Source organism: Phyllostomus discolor, chromosome 9, assembly GCF_004126475.2.
Source record: "Phyllostomus discolor isolate MPI-MPIP mPhyDis1 chromosome 9, mPhyDis1.pri.v3, whole genome shotgun sequence".
Classification (NCBI taxonomy): Eukaryota; Metazoa; Chordata; class Mammalia; order Chiroptera; family Phyllostomidae; genus Phyllostomus; species Phyllostomus discolor.
Genome location: NC_040911.2, coordinates 8,821,725 through 8,836,832, shown reverse-complemented (window position 1 = coordinate 8,836,832; position 15,108 = coordinate 8,821,725). Strand labels below are relative to the sequence as shown.

Below are 15,108 nucleotides of genomic sequence, written 5' to 3'. Positions count from 1 at the left end.
GCTCTACTAACACTGGCCGTTCCACTGCTCCGCCATTCTAATCCCCAGGTCCTGAGTACAGATCGGAGCGGGTCTGCTGGTTGCTGCAAGAAACGGAGCACTCCTGTGGAGCTGCCCGCGGTTCAGGCCTGGCCCTGTCCTGACAACCACAGCCAGAAGCAGGATGCTGTAAACCATAGCGGCTTAACCCATCCTCACCGCCGCCAGTACCCCGGAAGCCAAACTGCTGTCCCAAGAAGGGAGTATGTAAATGGCAAGCAGTTTGTAGGTCTTTTGGGGGATTTTTTTTGGCATGCCCTACATAATAATGTTCTCTGAATAACATACGTAAAATCCTGAATATGTATTTGCTTTGAAGACATATTAATCTTCCCTTTAATTCCAATCAATTATAATTATACCTATGGCTAAGTGTAATGTTACAAAACCTTTTCATTAAGTGAGATGACCATTCTGCCCCCACTAAAAGGCATTTAATGATATAAAATTGAAATAAAATCCTAGTGATTTTAGGAAGTAATATTAATTTTGTAATCAAAAGATGTTCTAATAGTTGCAGATTCGTACACAGAAACATAACAAATCCAAATGGCAAGATCTTGAATATATAAAAACAGGAATCATAAATATAAATTTTAGTGTTTAAATCTTTATGTGACTATGTACCAACCTCTATTTAAAATTTTCTACCAATGTCTTCATTTATCAACCTAAAATAAACCAGATATCAACAGCTTCATCATGAGGAGTTATATAGGCACTTTGCTAAATGTTTCATAAGAGTCATCTAATTTAATCCTAAAAACCAACCTATGAGATAAAAACTACCATATTTACAAAAAGGCAAACTTAAGTTCAGAGAAGTTCTTTAACTTGCCCAAGATTATAAAGCTGTTGAACGTTAGTGCCATGTATCATTTCACTGAGTCCAAAATGCCAACTATGCGGTGTGCCAATATTTCAAGTGCGACCCAGAAGGAAAAAATCGAGTTGACGTGTCTATTCCCTGCAACACACATCCCTAGTTCAGGAATGTTAACTATGTTAAAATGTATCTCAAAATCAGTAAAGCCTAGTATATAAAAATTATCCATTGGCTTATTAACCTATTTATTCTCTGAGAACACGTCGCTGACAACTCTCACCTTTGGCAAACATAGACAGGATATCCGGGCTTCCCCAGCTCCACGTGTACCTGCTTTCATTGAAGAGAGAGTCAAATTCTACAGGGTTTTCTTTCCATCCTTCAGAGAGTTGAGAAAAAAAGGAGCAAATAACAACAACAGTAACATATACGTGGTGAGATATTACTATAGCCCCTAAAGAAGTATTTTTCAAATAATAACAACGAGGACTAATCACACAACTAATGCAAAAGTAAAAACAGATTTTGTTACATACACCATGCTATAATTTTTTTAAAGCTTACAGCAGATAATTTACTTTTTACTAAAATATGTAATTATTTTGAACTTTTGAGAGTTACTGTCTAGGAAAACCACAGATGCACCTAATCACATTCTTTTATTTATTTATTTTTTCAATCACATTCTTTTAACAGCACAGGATGATACAAGGCTAAAAGCTGAATGCTTGAATGAGTACCAGTGTGTGTTTATGAAAAGTCTGCTAAAATATTTATGAGAAGTACCTAGAAACACGCTTCACCCTGTGTCCTGAGTCAGGGTAAACAAGCACTACTGACATAACAAGTTCTCCCGCGCTAGAACTGTCTGAACAGGCGATACCTTTGGCAACTGCGCTGACATCTTCATAAAACCCAGCTATCACGGCCACATGGCCCGGCCGAGACTCCGTGGGCACACGCGTGTGAGAGACGCCCCAGCTGCCTTCCTGCATCACGACATTCCTGAAAGACACCACCGAGGAACAGTTAACGCACACTGCGAGTAACTGCTCTGGGAAGGTCTGGGAAAAATGAGATGATTACAGAAGGAGTCAAAACCAAAAAGGTCAGTCAAAATTTAGGGATGAAAGAAATCCTTTTAACCCTGCTGAGCCCAGTCCCAGCCCTCATACCAGTGGATGGACAAAGCACCACCCACCCACCGCATGGAATCGGGACAAAATACACCGCTGTCGTCTTAAGCCACGAAGTACTGAAATGGTTTGTTACATGATAAATAACCCACATACACAAGAAAATTCTATCACTGCTCAGTTTTTATTGGGTGCGATGATGGTATTATGCTCACGTAGGAGAAAGTCCTTGTTCTTAGCAGATACACGCTGAAGTGTTTAGGGATGGTGTTGTGTAATATTTTTACAAATTTTTATTCTTTTAAAAAATTTTCCATTACAATTGACATTCCGTATTATTTATATGAGTTTTAGGTGTATGGCACTGTGATTAGACATTCATATAGTTGATGAAGGGATCCTCCCCCCGTTAAGTCTAAGGCGCATCTGCCAGCAGCCCCACTGACCACATTCCCTACGCTGTACTCTACGGCCCTGTGACTCTGTTGTAACCACCAATTCGTGCTTCTTACTCCCTTCGGTTTTTCCACCCAGTCCCGCACCCCCACTGTACCTGACAGGCGTCAGTTTGTTCTCTGTATTTAGGAGAACCTGATATCTTGCCTTCAGATTATTAAGGAAAAAAAAAATTAAGCCTGTGTGTGTGTGTGTGTGTGTGTGTGTATACTGAGAGGATGCAAATATGAAAAAAAGTTAAAAACTGTTAAATCTAGGTTATAGGTATATGAATGCTTATTATATACTGTATTTTTGGACTACAAGACGCACCTAGGTTTTAAAGGAAAATAGGAAAAAAATTTTGAAGCAAAAAATGTGGTAAAATATTTAATAACATAAATAACATAATATTTCACCAATGTAAACGTAAACAGAACTCAACAGCAGCAATAACAACCACGATTCCTCCCAAATTTGGTGGGGGGGGCAGGTAGTGTATCTTATAGTACAAAAAACACAGTAATCTTTTCAAATGTTCCTGTACTTGAAAAATTCTTAAAAAATTAAGGGAAGGGGGAACGACTACACTCCCAAGTAGAAGTTAAAGTATATCTCTAAATTGGAGATTAAAACAGGCAAAAATGTATCGATAGTCCTTAAATTGTGTCATAGTGATTTGCAAAATTTTGGAAAGCAACGCCACCAGTGATGCCTTTGCAGGGGAAAGGTCAGCAGAGCAACTAGTTACAGAACACTGCCTGGAACACGTTTCAGGGGACGTGCTTGGCTCTCGGAACTGTCTGTATGAAAGTACCTGTAAGACGGCGGTGCGGTGACAGCCAGAGGGAAAGGGGGCGGGGAAGGGGGTAGTGGAGGGGGGCAAAAGGGGAGAAAACGGGGACAGAAAGAGACTTCTCGGAGTGGTGGGTGCATGATGCGGTGTGCCCATGATGTCCTATTGAGTTGTACACTTGAAATCTGCATGGGTTTGCGAACCAACAGCACCCTAATCTATTCCATTAAAAAAAAAAGTTTAAGTACTGGTTTAGACACTTTTAGTACTGACTTACCTCATAATGAAACAAATTTTGGAAAAAATACACACATAATAAGTAAAAGGCTTGAAAACCACTGAACCACATATTAAGAGAGAAATATTTTTTTTAACTTCTTCAGCTATATAACGAACACTGAACTTAGAAAGAAAAAGGCATAAAGAGATTTGGATACCTCTGCTTAAAAACATTTTGATCAGATCAGATCATCCTTTTTTCCAAGGATGTCTTTGTCTCGGGTGACACGCTCACCTAATAAACGGTGCTCTCGGATTTCCATCCTCATCGAATTCGTGGAGTGTGTCTGCCCGCAGCCCATCGGCGATAATGAGCACCAGTCTCCGCGCTGGAGGGGGCAGCGGCGTGAACTGGGGGGTCATCCCGTGGACCAGAGGAGACGTAAAGTAAATGTCGAAGATGGAGGCGAAGAACACGATATGGACCAACAGTCCCACAACGAAGAAGAGCATCATATTCAGGGCATCTAATTAACCTTCAAGAAACGCTGCGAGAGGGAACACAATTAAATTGGGTAGACCTTAATGCAGTTACGTACCTTCACAAAGCTCGGTGGTCTCGTGGAGTAGAGATATATATCTTACAATACTGCATATCTCACAACTTCCTTTGTGGTGGTAACAGTGAACATTTTTTAATAATGAGGTGACACTGAAATAAAACGCATGATAATGTACGCTCAAGGAAAAATAAACTGTTCAATAAGCAATTAGCTCCAGTGAACTATTTATAATAAAATTAAATGTATACTAAGCTCCTAAAAACTAGTATACAGTAGGATAAAAAAAAACAAAGAAAGAACTAAATGGGCCCTAAAATGAGTTGGGGTACAATCAAATCAAATCCTATATGAAATAGAAAATATAACTCCTGGTGCTCTTGACTGCCCATATGGCAACCACTGATACTCCCAGAATTTTCACATCATCTATATGTGTGAGAATTTATTTCAATGTTCGCTTATCGGCCCAGGAGACTTCTAGCTTTTCTCCACTGTCACCGAGTTGAGTAGACAACACGCATTTTTGTCCAGTTAGCTAAATTATAGGAAGGAAAAAGTAGTTAAATTTCATCTTTGCTTCAGAAAATTTGTACTCATTAAGGGAACACAGTTTTTTAGTTCCCTGAAGAGCAAAGAAGAAAGCAGAAGGTTACATTTATTCAGTCAATAAAAATGTTCTGTGCACATATTAAGTGCATAATTGTGTGCAGGGGTACTACGGAGACCAGAAGAAGACACGGTCACAGACCTGACAATCTGATGGACTTACAAGTACTTAGCAAGGGAAAAAACTAAGCAATGTGAAATGAAACATTTAAATAATTCTGTGAGACAGCATGCAATTGACTGCCAAGGTCAACCTGTCCATGGAAGTGTGTTTCAAGTCAGCCTAAAATTTGCTTTTGTGGATGAATCTCTGGAGGTTAAGAACAACAAAGCACTCTAACATGTCTTTTTTGTAGTGTAACTGCATGTTACATACAGTGACCCTTGGGTGAAAACCCAAGATGAAATAATTTTGATTATAGGTGCATATTATTCACCCTAGCCTGAAAAATTACATCATGGAAAGAAAGGGTGACAAAGTACCTTGCAAAGAGCTTAAACATTGGGGAATAAACCTTATCAAAGCCAAGCATATAACAAAAGAAGGAAATAGGGCAAAGGGTCAAATTATGGGCCACTTTTTTTTCCCTGAGAAAATCAAGAGCAGCTAAATATCAAAGATTTTTCATAAAGTATAAAAATCCCTTAGTGAGTAGATGCTGTTCTGCAGCCTAATGTAAGACTACCAGAATAAGTATTCTGCTTTTTCTAATATATATGAGTTTCAACTAAACAACAAGCACCATCTTAATGATGCCATTCTGAATGTAAAGATAAGACAATCCCTCTGACAAGTTTAGAAAATATAGAAAAGTTACCCATAATTTGACAACCTAAACAAAAACCTATTACGTTTCTTATTTTATCCTACCTACGTTTTTAGAGGCTCACAGTTTTATGTATTGATTTTTTCCTTACTTATACATTCGCATTTCTGTTATTAAAAACAAAACCTCTTCCTATGTATCATATCTTTATATATCTATTCTGTGGGGTGAATCTTAATTTTCTTGATTACCCCCACGTTATGGAGCATGAAGGTTTCTTCCAGTTTTCAGTATTAAAAGCCAGTGTGACGAATCTAAAGGAAGCCCTGTCCGTCGTTTCTGCGCATCTGGGTGAACACCCTTGAAATGCCTCTTTTCAGATACCTTCTTCTAAATCACGTCCACCTTCAGGAGAACTTGTGATCTTGTGAACAGTTCTGTGATCCGATCCCCACCTCGCTCTTTCCCACCTTCATGCCATCCTCCTGAAATTCCTTCCTTAATTCCAAATGCATAAGAGAAACTGCAAACTGTCCTTCAGAGAAGCATGCTGCCTATGCTGAAATCTTGAAACCTTGCTTCTAGTCATATTGTCTATTTCGCTTAAATAAATTTTTTAAAAAATTCTCTACAGGTTGGTATGTCCTTATACCAACAATTCATAATGAAATGCTATGTAGCACTGAAAATGAATTAAACCACATCTGTGACAAGGACGCACCTCACAAATATAAGGCTTAATTTTTTAAAAATCTTTTAAAAGCACCAACTGCTCTTTTCTCCCCAACACCACCAAACTTCTTGAAAAGATTGAATACAATCTCTTTTTACCTGGCCACCTAATTTCAAACAACTTAAACTGAGCCTTTGTTTTCATTATATCAGAGAGAAAGCTTTCTACTAAAGTAGCAAAATCCAATGGCTTTTTTTCAGTCATCTTCCATGGCTTACCCAGTCCCTTTGTCTTTGGTAACCATACCGTCTTTGAAAAACAGCTCTCATTTCTTGGCTTCCTTGAACATTACTTCTTTGGTTTTCCTCCTAAACCTATGACCAGTGTAAAATGGGCACTACTGGTCAGTGACTTTTGGAGTTCCTCAAAAGTTGGTTGTAGGCCCTCTTCTCTCCTCCCTCAATACCTTCTATTTAAACATTTTAAATCATATCCTTGGCTTTAGTTACCACATATATGAAAAGCCTCAACAAATTATAACTCCAACCTCATATATGTAACTCTAACCTTGACACATCCACTTGCATGTTTCAAAGAAATGCAGCTGAGTATGTTTTTAACCAAACTCGTGGCATCACCCCCACCACCCCGGCCCAAGCCCCCAGCCCATGCCTCGAGCCCTGTCCTGTTCAGGCAGCAGCCCCCTGCAACGCCTAGGGCTCCAGGTCTCAGGTAAAGGCACCACCTTCCATCCTGATATGCAAATCAGAGAACTGGGAGTCATTCTTTACACCCCGTTCTTCTGCTGTGTAGCAATGTAGTATTTTTTTGTTTTGCTTCTTTCAACATGCAAATCTGAACAACTCATCCCTTATTAAAACCCTTTAGTGCCTCTCCCCCATCCTAATCAGGACTGAAATCCTTAATGGGACTAACAAGGTCTCACAGGGGCTGGCCTCTGCCTCTTTTCCCAGCCTTGTCCCACAGAACCCCCTGCCCCTTTGCTTTATGGCATCTCACCACACTGGCCTTTTCTTCTTTTTAAAATTTCTTTCCATATGCCATGCTCCCTATTGCTGCAAGGCCTTCATGGGTACACATCTTCTCCAGAGACATCACCTCCAACCTGCCCTCCACCCTCTCACCCCGTCTCATAACGACTCCTCATGCTTTCAAGGGCCACCTCCGCTGGGACTCTGCAGTCTGAAACTGAAACTTTTACTTTGGTTCATAATGACACAGCTCTGTCTTTCACTATTACTGTCTGTCTCTATCACTTAACCATAATTTCATCACAGCAAGAGAGGGCTTCTCTAGCATTCATCACAGTCCTCGGCACTTAGCAAACGTTTACTGAATTATTTAGGATTATCATTTCAATGGTACATGTAATATGCACTATTGCCACTAGAGGCCGCTTTGCTTCTCTTTTTATTGCTCCAGAACATAGAGGAAAAACCGTGAAGATTTAGGATATAGAATCGCATTTTATTAGATTTACTGAAAAAGAAAACTTTGTCATGATTCAATTATTTAGAAACCTCTCTAAATAACTGAGTAACTACTAAAAATTTTAAGATACATATCCATGTACCAATAAAAGTTTTTGCCTGAGAAATGTTTGCTATACAATAAAAAACAATAAAACATTAGATATTTCTAAAACTTTAAGTTAACCACGACTTGCATTTAAAATTTTACTTGTAGTTACTTTAAAACTTTTAAATCCAAAAATAATTTTTAGACACAAAAATGATTGAAGTATATGGAAAAAAAGCAATGTTACATTTTCATCACTATGATACAAATTGCAATCATCCTCATTATTCAATGAAACATTAGCTGTAAAGACCCATATTAATGCAAACTTGCTAAGTAGAAAAATATTCCCAACATATTAATAATAAACTATCATTAAGTAGAGATCAGCAATTATTAATATTCGAATGTGTGCTTAAAAATTTTTTAAAGATTTTATTTATTTATTTTTAGAGAGGGAAGGGAGGGAGAGAGAGAGAGAGAGAGAGAGAGAAACATCAATGTGCGGTTGCTGGGGGTCATGGCCTGCAACCCAGGCATGTGCCCTGACTGGGAATCGAACCTGCGACACTTTGGTTCGCAGCCTGCGCTCAATCCACTGAGCTACGCCAGCCAGGGACAAAATTTTAAACTGACACTAAACTTCTGTATAGCAGAAAAGCAAAGTACTCACAGAGAAGACTAGCCAGTTGGTTCGTTATGGGCGTGGAAGGTCACATCAATAAATCCATGAATCTAGGATATCAAGTAGAATCAGGAAACTAGGTTTGTACAGGAAGCCAATCATGAAGGTCTTCTATAGCCAACGGCTCTGAAGAAACAAGTTAAATCTATGTTCAATTTATATTCTATAAGTCAGACCCTAAGTTAAAGCTGTGCTTTTTTTGCCCTACAGACTTAATTGCTTTTTCCACTTGATATTTATTTTATTTTTAAAAGCCTGCCATATATTTTCAATTTATACTAATATTGCCTAAATGATAACTGGCTATAATAACATTTATGATACGCTAAGTACCAGGCTCAGTGACTGGCACATTCCTAATTCTGTGTACCTTCATCACCCCTTTGACAGACAGATGAATGTAAGTGAGGTTATGCAAGTACCTAACTTTTTGAATGTCTCACAGCAAATAATTGGTACAACTGGGATATGGACTTTAGGCTCTTCTGCCTGGTATGAGCAATCCTCTTCAGAGATACTAAGTGCAGGAAATTTCTAAAATTCCTCACTGCAGAAATGGAAAGATTGTATATAAACTACCCATTTCTAATCCTGCCCTTCCCAAATCATCTCTAATCCCTCTCATTCCTCCATTCCACAGGCTGGTTCCACTTTCAGTCTCTCTGGCAAACAGAGTAAGGATCAGCAATCCTTTCTGCCAAGCACTATGTAACTGGATACAGCATTAGTTATTTTTAATACTATTTTCCTAACATGAGATTTTTTTCCATGTTTTTCTTCAATATGTCACCGAAAAATATTGAAATTCAAACATCAGACACTTACTTTCTATAAAAAATATTTCACATTCTTAGTACTAACAATGTGCCAAAAACTTCTGGTAAAAACAAAACAAAAAAACCCAAACCTTCATTCAAATGAAAATTTTAGTTTACTGAGCCTGGGGAAACTGAAAGGAAAGTCTACACTTAACTGTTGGCATACCTTTGCATGTAAACCAATAACCTGCCCAAAGGTTATATAAGAATGCTCTATTTTAATTTTTCCACAGAGCTAAAGGAGATACTTTACTTCTGGGATGTAATATGTACCTTACCTGATAACATAATGACTGCTACCTATTTACTTGGGTGCTTAAAGGAAGCTATACAGAAAGAAAGGAAATCTTAAACCTGTGAAAGTAGCAATTTATGTGTGAAGAAAAGAGAAACTCTTAGGAATAGCGCTCTAATATCGTTGGCTAGAAACTAATATCCCCTTGCCCACCTCGCATTGTAATCAAGGAATGATAAAAGATAAACGGTGAACTTCCAAATTTAGTATACTTACTTTATGTGCTAGCATTTGACCAAAAAAAGTCAAAACTATCCAAAGCATCTAAGTTTTAAAATAAGTTTCGCCGTCAATACCTGCATTCCAGCCTAAACGGACAAGTTTGCAAGGCATAGTGGGAGAAGAATGGCTTTTTGGACGTTAACAGAACTGCTTTTAGTTCCTTTGAATATTTATGAGTAGAGTTGACTTGAACAGATCAATGAACGTTGCTAGGCTTAAATTCACTGATCTCTCACTGGATGGCACTGTATGTGGACTGGATAGGGCTGTATTTGGAAGGGTCCCTGTAGTGCAAATTAAGTATTAAATCCTAAGTGTTTGTTGTGCCCCTAACAGTTTGTTATCCAAATTGAAGCTATCAGGATATTCACAGATCCAAGCAAATCCTTTTTCCATTTACTTTGCACCTCCTACACCCCACAACCACCTGCCGTTTTGTAGCACTAATTCGAGGGCGAGAAGGCGCTACCCAGAAGTGCAGGCAGTCGGTGCTATTGCCAGGCCTCCAGAGCAACCAGGCACGTGGCTGGGAAGGGAAGGAAGATTAAAAAAAAAATTTTAAAAAGCCAAATTCTAACTCCTGCCTGCGCACTCGCTACACATGCAGGAAAAATGTCACCAATGAGCAGCAAAAAGAAAGAAAAAGTGAAGCGTGCTGGAAAAGCAGCGCGTCCGTGGGCGTGGGGCGAGTTTCGGTGCTTCCATACCTCTGTGCACCGGTCTCCGGATTTTACCTGGGACTTATCCCGGTCAGGCCTGATCCGGGAGTGAGGCCTCCTCAGCTCGAAGGCAGGACCCAACTGTGGCAGAGTTCCCCTCTGCCCCGCGAAAGGAGAGCCAGAAGAACAGTTCCTAAGTCACGGTCATAACCGCGTCTCAAGCTCAGAACGCCCCTTGACACTCACCTGGCCAGTGACTGCTCTCGCGACAACTCTAGGACCAATCCTACGTAACCTCTCCTCCTCCTCTTTATTCCCCTGGCCAATGAGACAGGAGTGGAGGCGGGGTTTTTTGCCTTCGTACCAGGAGCAGCTTCGCTCGCGGGTGAGTGAACCTACCGGGCTGGGGCGGGGCGGCGCAGGACGGGGCGGAGAGGGGGGGGGGGGCCGAACGCGCCCCATTTCTCGCGAGACTGGAGACCAGGAAGACGCCTGCAGAGCCCAGCTGCTGGTGCAGCAGAGGCTGAGACAACCTGTGCAGCTGCGTCCGGACCGGCTGCCTCTGAGCCTACGCCTGCTCTCCAGGAGGGGAGGCAGGACGTGGCCAGTCCCGGGCTGTGGAGGTGCGCAGTGGCGGCTGAGGATTAGGGGGAATTCAGGCTGCGGCCTGTCAGAGGCAGTCAGGGAGGTACCCACACGCCTGACAGAATAAGATGGCGGCGATGGTGCCTGGAGGTAGTGGCAGTGGTGGCGGTGGCGTGAATCCATTCCTCAGTGATTCGGACGAAGACGACGACGAGGTAGCGACGACCGAGGAGCGGCGGGCAGGACTTCGGCTGGGTACGCGGGGCGACCTAGATCCTGGCTCTGCAGACTCTCTATCGCCCCAGGATCCCGTGCCCTTAGGGAGCAGTGCACGGTCAGGACTCCCTGGGGAGACGGCGGTGGCGGCTGCGGTGGCCTTGGGGGGCAGTGGGGAGACCCCGGCCCGCTTGTCAATTGATGCAATCGCGGCTCAGCTGCTGCGCGATCAATACTTGCTGACCGCCCTGGAGCTGCACACCGAACTGTTAGAGAGTGGCCGCGAGCTGCCTCGGCTGCGCGACTACTTCTCCAATCCCGGCAACTTCGAGAGGCAGAGTGGGACCCCGCCGGGGATGGGGGCACCGGGGATCCCCGGAGCCGTCGGCGTTGGAGGTGCAGGAGGTCGGGAGCCGAGCATGACGTCGGGCGGGGGACAGCTCAGTAAGTGAACGCGGCCTGCCTCTCCGGCAGGGTTGTTAGGGTTGTGGGGGAGGGCTTTTCTGGGCGGCTGCTGAGTATTAGGAACGTCTTAGAGAGACAGTTGCACCGGGTGGGGGGTCCTTGGCGGTGCAAGCCGAAGGATCCGGCAGTGACTGCTCTCTCCGTCTGCCTCCATCCCTGGGCTGAACTCGCACTGGCTCCTGGCTGCCGTGTTGGAGTCGGTATCTATAAAAATATCCAGCGTTTCTAGTTCACCGGCCTCCAGACGGCTCCCTCGCAGACTGGCTTATCGCTTTAATCGTTTTTCCTTTTTCTCCAATTTCCTGAATCGCCACTACCAGGAAAGAGTGTTTCTTAAATTGTTCGCAGTAATTCAGCCAAAGAATAGGAAATATTGTTCTGTCCTCGAAGTCAGAATCACTAAAAACCCTTTGTCTTTGGGATGGTTTTCTCACTCAAAAAAAAAAAAAAAAAAAAAGGCGGGGGGTGGCGGGAGGGCCAACCGCATAAAATGTGTTCTGTTGAAATATAGTGAATTCAATTTCGATGCCTTCATTTCAGTGGTTTTCGAAATTACAGGAAATCTAAGGAGCAAGTTCTGCCTGCCATCTCTCTGGTGGTCCCACCACGCCGCAGCCTTTCCATTCCGCTTGAGTGAGGAATTTAGTTTTCGACCTTGTTAAAATCATTTTTAGCAGCACAGTAATCGTTTACCCCATTTTTCATATATCGGGGTTTTTTTAGATTTTATTTATTTATTTTTAGAGAAGGAAGGGAGGGAGAAAGAGAGCGAGAGGAACATCAATGTGCGGTTGCTGGGGGTCATGACCTGCAACCCAGGCATGTGCCCTGACTGGGAATTGAACCTGCGACACTTTGGTTCGCAGCCTGCGCTCAATCCACTGAGCTACACCAGCCAGGGCTATATATATTGTTTATAAGCGCTTCTTAGGGCTTGAAAAGTACTCTCAAGGGGATGTGTATTGGATTCCCAGTGTCTCCTTTTGGGAGGCACCTTAGATTTTCCCTTACGATTGGAAAGAGATATTTCAGTGTGTTACATGAGAACAACTGGAGTTTACTAACAAATGTTAAACATGAAGTTTTAAAATTGTAGCCTCACTGATTACTTTTTGTCTCCATACTTTTGGGTGGTCCCAGAGACTTACATGGCCCAACCTAGGTGAAGTGGAAAGGGCAAAGGGTGCATTTTCTGTCAAGGTAAATGCTAAGCTGCTGTCCCTCTTGGATGGGGAATTTTCTCGGTTGGTGTAACTTCCTTCCTCAATAATCTTCCTCTCCAGAGATTTCTCGTGCCTAGCCTTTAAGACTATAAAAGTATAACAAGGCAGCATAACAAAATTGTTCTGTAGTCAGGGGGTTTTGTCTGTTTGAAGGTTTTTAAGTTATCTAATACTGGTTTTCACCTGACAAGTTCTACCGCGCCCTCCAGACCGAGTTCCAACAACATCTTTGTGAATACTTCTCACATTCCCCACGCGCACCTAGTTGCCGCCTTCTGTCAAACCTCAGCCACAGCTCTTAACACTTGTGTATCTGATTTGCCAGCCACAGCATTTTTCTTATTAGTCACTTCTTCAGGGACATTTTTATATCCTTACGTTTTGTGCAGCCCCTGTGCCTATTGGACATGACTGAATTACATCAGCTGTGTTTTCTATTTATTAATATACTGAAATGCCTTATTCTTACTTTATAACTTTAATTTAAAGGAATTTTTCAATCTTTTCAGCCTACCTTATTATGGCTTGATATCACTGTTTATAGTGAAAATTTCTCTTAGAAACTTTTTGTATAGAAATAGTTGTTCATAATTTAGACTAAATATTTTAGAAATGTCTTAGAGTACGACTTTCTTCTAATTGCCTTTGCATTATATATTTTTACAGTGTTTTGAAATAACTGAAGTCCTGTGGTTTTAAAGAAATCACAATTTAAGTACAACCAAGTATTCATGTGTACTTCTGCTTTTCTGTTATCCTCATTTATTTGCACCTGTTGTAGGTACTGGAGACACACACATCATACACACACACACATACACTCAAGAATGTTTAACGGCATCCCTGGCCTCTCTATCCACTCGATGCCAGTAGCAACCACCACCAACCTCTGCCCCCCAAGCTGTAGCAACTAAATGTTGTCCCTAACATTGTCCAGGGAAGGGGAGGCAGAATTTCCTGACTGAGAACCATTTCTATACATAAGTTTTGCTTGTTCTAAAATTGCATATAAATGGAATTGTGGAGTATATATTCTTTCCTGTCTGGCTTCTTTTGCTCAACGTGTTTTTTAAATTTATCCATTTTTTCCCCATGTATATTAGTAGTTTGTTCCTTCTGTGGTTTGTCCATTCCTCTGTTAGACATTTGTGTGGGTGTGTGTGTGTGTGTGTTTGTTTGAAGTTTTGGGTTGTATGAATAAAGTTGTCGTGCAAGTGCTTGTACAAATTTTGCGTGGACATATGTGTTTTGGGGGGCAGGTATAATACCTAAAAATAGACTTGTTGGGTTATATAGTTGGTATGTAGTTAAGTTTATAAGAAACTGTCAAACTGTTTTTCCAAAGTGGTTGTAGCATTTAAAATTCCCATCACCAATGTGTGAAAGTTCAGTTTATATACTACTTCCCCAAACACTTGGTATTTTCAGGCTTTTAACTTAACTTATTCTATTGAGAGTGTGGTGGTATCTCATTGTGGTTTTACTTTTTATTTCTCTGAGGACTGGAGATACTGAGCTCCTCTGAGCTTTTTGCTGTTAGTATTTCTGCTTTTGTGAAATGTCTGTTCATGTCTTTTCCCTGACTTTTTAAAGTGTGGTGTTTTTGTTGTTGTTGTTGTTGTTGTTGTTTTGGTCTCACTATTGAGATGTAGTTATTTATATATTCTGTCCTGAAGTCCTTCATCAATATGTGTCTTGAAAATATTCTTTCTCAGTATGGTTTGCCTTTTCAGTTTTTAAAAGTGTGTCTGTCTTAACAAAGGTTTTTAATTTCACCACATTGAATTAATTTTTTTCTTTAACAATTCCTGTTTTTCATGTCCTAATGTGGTAATTTTACTTGTGAGCCTACAGTCTTTTTGAGTAACCTTCCTCTTTCACATTTTCTGTTGCATGATCCTACCTACCTTTTCTCGGAGTACACATCTCTCCCAGCCCGGTGTTCCTTTTTTACTACCGTCAGCGCTAAGCATGTCGTAATTCCAGTCTCCAAAGTGTCCGTCTCTTCCGCTTTACAAAGTAGTTCCTACCTGTTAGATTGGAGTTGGGTGTAGCGCTTCCTCTGGTTTCTGAGAGAGAAGATACCAACAATATTTCTGAAAGTTATGAAATGCACTGCTCTTAGCTGAATGAGACTTGCTACTATTGTCTGGACTATATACTTGTACATTCTTAAACGTATCTGTTCTATATCTGTCATTTTTCTTGCCTGTGCCTTTCCGGTACTTTCAAAATTATTATTAATCGTTGTGGAAATTTATTCATATATGACCTGAACATAGTTAATGTTCAGTATTTTACATTGATCAATATATTTCTTAAATTGTGTGATCAATTAAGG

The 15,108-nt window shown here is 41.1% G+C and overlaps 2 protein-coding genes across 3 annotated transcripts in view; one reads left to right on the top strand and one right to left on the bottom strand.

The window, feature by feature from the left end:
• Nucleotides 1–10,521, bottom strand: part of PIGN (phosphatidylinositol glycan anchor biosynthesis class N) — a 72,850-nt gene extending 62,329 nt beyond the window's left edge. The window contains exons 1-5 of one of the 2 annotated variants that reach the window (XM_028524273.2): nt 10,354–10,521; nt 8,273–8,410; nt 3,747–3,999; nt 1,749–1,870; nt 1,146–1,244 (exon numbers count right to left, since the gene is read on the bottom strand). In XM_028524273.2, coding sequence (XP_028380074.1) covers nt 1,146–1,244; nt 1,749–1,870; nt 3,747–3,967 — 442 coding nt within the window. In that variant the 5' untranslated portion in view covers nt 3,968–3,999; nt 8,273–8,410; nt 10,354–10,521. The remainder of the gene's footprint in view (nt 1–1,145; nt 1,245–1,748; nt 1,871–3,746; nt 4,000–8,272; nt 8,411–10,353) is intronic. The other variant, XM_028524275.2, reaches the window with a different exon arrangement.
• A 231-nt stretch (nt 10,522–10,752) lies between these two features.
• The window catches only part of RELCH (RAB11 binding and LisH domain, coiled-coil and HEAT repeat containing), an 88,902-nt gene continuing 84,546 nt past the window's right edge, over nt 10,753–15,108 (top strand). Inside the window, 1 exon segment of the mRNA XM_036010169.1 lies at nt 10,753–11,523. Within this exon segment, the coding sequence (XP_035866062.1) occupies nt 10,992–11,523 (532 nt within the window). The 5' untranslated portion in view covers nt 10,753–10,991.